Raw genomic sequence first — 3,762 nt, 5'->3', positions numbered from 1 at the left:
CCAGTCTTTACAGGAGCAGAAAACCTCTTCTTTTCCCCAAGGATCAATGGATGGGCTCAAACTCCTGACCTGGTGGTTAGCAGCCCAACAGGACACCGGCCATGTTACCAGGGCCCCTTACACAGGAACCCAGAGCTAGCAAACAAGTGTTGAATAAAGTCACAGCTGCCAACTCGAGCAGAGGTCTGGGAGTAGGAGTTAGCAAGGTGACTTCTCAATGGTGCATTAGAAGGCCAGAGAAAAAGAAGCAGCCCCTCGATGGGATGGGTGGATACAACGGCTGCAACAATGGGCTCTGACGTGGGAAGGATGGCGAGGACCGTGCAGGGCCAAGCAGGGTCTCGTTCTGTGGTTCACAAGGGTGCTACACGTCAGATGCAAAAGCATCCAACAAGAGGCAGAAGTTGGAAGTGTATGTTAGGTAGAACATAAAATGCAAACGGTGTCCGAGAGCAAGGACCAGAGAAGCCTTGGGACGTTCTGACACCAGGACTCGAGATCTGAAGTCAGTTCATTAGATGTGTGGCTTGGTCAGAATGATACAGCTTGTTGCTGGCAGACGCCACGAGTAGATGGAAGGAGCCCCGGTGGCTCAGTGGCTAAGCGGTCAGTTGGAGCTCTCAAAGCCGAGGTGGGCGAGGGAGATGTGGCCGTCCGCTGCGGTAAAGACTTGCAGCCTCGGGTCCATGCGAGTATAAAAATGATGGAGGCGTGGTGGGGAGGAGGGACTTTCTGAAAAGGCAGCGATTTAAGAGTTTGAATGGAGGGAGGGGTCTAGGATGCAGCCTTGGTTATTACCTTTCGTGATTGGGTGGTCGGAGTTGTCATTCATGAGGACAAGCCTGCGTGGAGGCGGGGCAAAGTAAGAGCCAACCACGCCCCTCCTTGTCCCCGCCCCCGAGGCTAGGACGGCGCCAATTGGCTGTTTCGAGGAACGCGCCAAAAGTCACCCAGGCGGGGTCCTTTCGTCATTTCCGCAGGCCTTCCGGGCCCCCGCGGCCCCGCCTCCCCGGCTCCGGAACTTCCGGCGGGCGCCGCCATTTCGACTTCCCGACCTTGGGCCGGGCTGGTAGCTGACAGTGCCGATCGCCATGTCCGCGCTGACGCCGCTGCTGCTGAGGGGCCTGACGGGCTCGGCCCGGCGGCTCCTGGTGCCGCGCGCCCACATCCACTCGAAGCCTCCGCGGGAGCAGATCGGGGCCACGGTGAGGGGCGTGCGCGTGCACGCGCTGCCGGGGGCGCCTGTCCCTGGGGACCCGCCGGGGAGCAGTGGGGACCCCAGTTCCAGCTGGGGCGTGCTGGGAGGCCGCGAACGAGGCGACGGTGTCCCGGGGGTGGTTGGCGCGACACAGGCGACCAGGGCCACCTCGCCGGTGCCCGCGCTGAGCCCGCGTGCCCCCAGGACTGCAGGGCCTGCTTGGTCGCGTTGTGGGTCGTTCCGGGTGATCTGGGGGCCCAGAGAGTCCACCCGCGCGCGCCTCGGAAGACTGGCCTGGCGACCAGCTCCCGAAAGGTCACACTCCGTGGAGTCCCCTTGAATCGGTCCCACTGTAAGGCCACTGGCACCACCCGAGAGGAGTAGAGGTCGGGCACGGGGACCCCAGACCCCCGACAGTTGTTGGGAGTTCCGCGACACTTAGGTGGACGTGTTCCCCGCACACATACACCCCCGTGGGCTTCTTGTACGCGCGGGTCAGTGACGGAACGTGGCCTGCGGGCGTGGAGGAGGGGAGGCGGAGAGCGGGCAGGGCACCGGCGGCTACTCGTAGCGGCCCTGGAGGACAGGGTTTCCCAGGCCGGCACTCGACAGGAGCACGCGCCACTTCCTCCTCCTCGCAGAGCATTCGCAGCCTGGCGCTGAGACCTCCTCGACACCGTGGCCCCGGAACCGCGGTGGCCAGGAGTGGGGCGCTGGGCCCTGGCTGAAGTCCGACTTTCTCCCGGGCTCCAGGCTGGGCTGTCTTGGAGGGGAGGGTGCAGGGAGAGGCGGTTAGGAAAACAAGGGCAGGTGGGTTAGTAAGGGGGTGGCCGGAATTTCTCCACAGATCTCAACCTAGGCTGACGTGTACATCCCCCTCGCCCCCGCTGCTTGCCCATTAGTCACTCCTGGCTGGTAGCTACCCGTTAGTGTCGGAGTGAGGGGGGTTAGAGCACCCCGCTGCCCTGAGCCCGGGCTCCGCGGAGAGGCTGCAGGGGGATCCTCACGTGGGTCCCTGCTTGTGCCCCTGTGCAGGAATGTGTCATTGCGCTCACCTCCTTCTTCCTGTGTTTCTTCGTGCCGTCGGGCTGGGTCATGTCGCACCTGGAGAACTACAAGAAGCGGGAGTGAGGGGCCAGCCGGCCCTCGCCCCAGCCCATCTGATCATGTTTCCTGCATTCCTGGACCGTGTCCTTCCGTTGTGGCGATCATGTCTGCAATCGTGACCTCCCTGTGACCCTGGGACCACATGCATCATTTTGCAAGGCCCCACTTGCCGGGGGCCCCACCTCGTAACAATAAAATGATGGAAACCTTTAGGATGGTGTTGGGTGCCTGACAGGAGGGGCCTTGGGGAGGGGGGAGCATCTGGGGCAAGTGCCCCTGCATTTCCATGGGTCCTAGCGTGTGGGGAAAACAAACCATGTGGTCATTGGGTGGCCTTGTGTGTTCATCCTCTAGCTCCCTTGGTTGTGCCCAGATAAACGTGTGTGTGTGTGTGTGTGTGTGAGAGAGAGAGAGAGAGAGAGAGAGAGAGAGAGAGAGATCTGCGCTTGCCTTTTCTTTATTTAACTTTTTTGTGTTTGTAGGGTTACTAGGGACGTTAAACCCATCCACGGCCATCAAGTCAGTTCCAACCCCTAGTGACCCAGTAGGCCAAGTTGAACGGCCCCTTTGTGTTCCCAAGCCTGTACGTAAGCCTGTACAGGAGCAGAAAGCCTCCTCTTTCTCCCCTACTTTGAGGCTGAGAAATTTTCAAATACAGTTCTTCCACCAGGAGGGCCTCTGCCCAGCTTAGGCAATGTTACTGGTGCAGATAAATGCCCAAAGGCAGATGAATTCTGCTTTTGTGAGCCTCGGCCCTGAGGCATTCCACTCTAGCACAGCTAGTTGGGAGCCGTGCCTGAGACACTGCTCTGTCTCATCCTGTCCCTCTGGCGACACAGCTTTCCGTCTGTCTGCTGCATCCCTGTGGAGATCATGCACTCGGGGTCTAAGGCGCTCACTCCAGCCCTAGCTCTTCCAGATGGTAGTGAGAGCCTCTGTACTTGCTTTTTCGATGTCAACTGCAGGGCCCCGTTCCCTCCGTGCGCACTCCCTAACCTAAAAGCGGAGGGGGTTGGGGGAGATGTTGCACCTCGCCCTGTCAGGATCCGTGGCTGCCGGGCCCCACCAGTAGCAGCCTTGGTGCTGGCTGGCCTATGCTCTCCTTGCTGTGGTGGCCATGATTTCTGAACAGACTGGGGTCACTGTCTCCTGCAGCGCTTGAAGCTGCCTGGACTTACTGGAGCAGGGACCTGAGGGTGGAGGGGCTCACGGGCCCCAGAGCAGCCAGAGGTCTCAGGTTGGGGCTGGAACTCAGCCTGGTGTTGACTTTGGGACATGGCCCCCTGACACTTGCAGGCACCTTAGCCACACCCCTGTCCCTGACTGCTCCCACAGAACAGGGCTACACTCTAGGGCCCTTCGCAGGCCAGTGCACAATGGGACATTGGCCTCATTGCCGTGGGGTAGCACGGAGAGGAGTTCCTATGGAGACTCCAGTGCCCTGCCAAGGGTCAGGT

General features: G+C 60.6%; 1 protein-coding gene across 1 annotated transcript; it reads left to right on the top strand.

Annotated features, from left to right (window-relative positions):
- The first annotated feature begins 1,014 nt into the window (after positions 1 to 1,014).
- On the top strand, positions 1,015 to 2,517 carry COX8A (cytochrome c oxidase subunit 8A). Its single transcript, XM_075545550.1, has 2 exons — positions 1,015 to 1,205; positions 2,234 to 2,517. Exons 1-2 carry the CDS (start codon positions 1,092 to 1,094, stop codon positions 2,327 to 2,329), a joined length of 210 nt encoding a protein of 69 aa, XP_075401665.1. The 5' UTR covers positions 1,015 to 1,091; the 3' UTR covers positions 2,330 to 2,517.
- Positions 2,518 to 3,762: the final 1,245 nt, after the last annotated feature.

The sequence above is a fragment of the Tenrec ecaudatus genome, chromosome 4 (genome assembly GCF_050624435.1).
Source record: "Tenrec ecaudatus isolate mTenEca1 chromosome 4, mTenEca1.hap1, whole genome shotgun sequence".
Classification (NCBI taxonomy): Eukaryota; Metazoa; Chordata; class Mammalia; order Afrosoricida; family Tenrecidae; genus Tenrec; species Tenrec ecaudatus.
Note: the sequence above shows the minus strand (reverse complement) of the source record. Positions and strands in the feature narration are given on the sequence as shown.

Coding starts and splice junctions, on each gene's coding strand:
- COX8A (XM_075545550.1), top strand. CDS start 1,092: ATGTCCGCGCTGACGCCGCTGCTGCTGAGGGGCCTGACGGGCTCGGCC. Junction 1,206..2,233: donor GGGAGCAGATCGGGGCCACG/GTGAGGGGCGTG, acceptor GCCCCTGTGCAG/GAATGTGTCATTGCGCTCAC.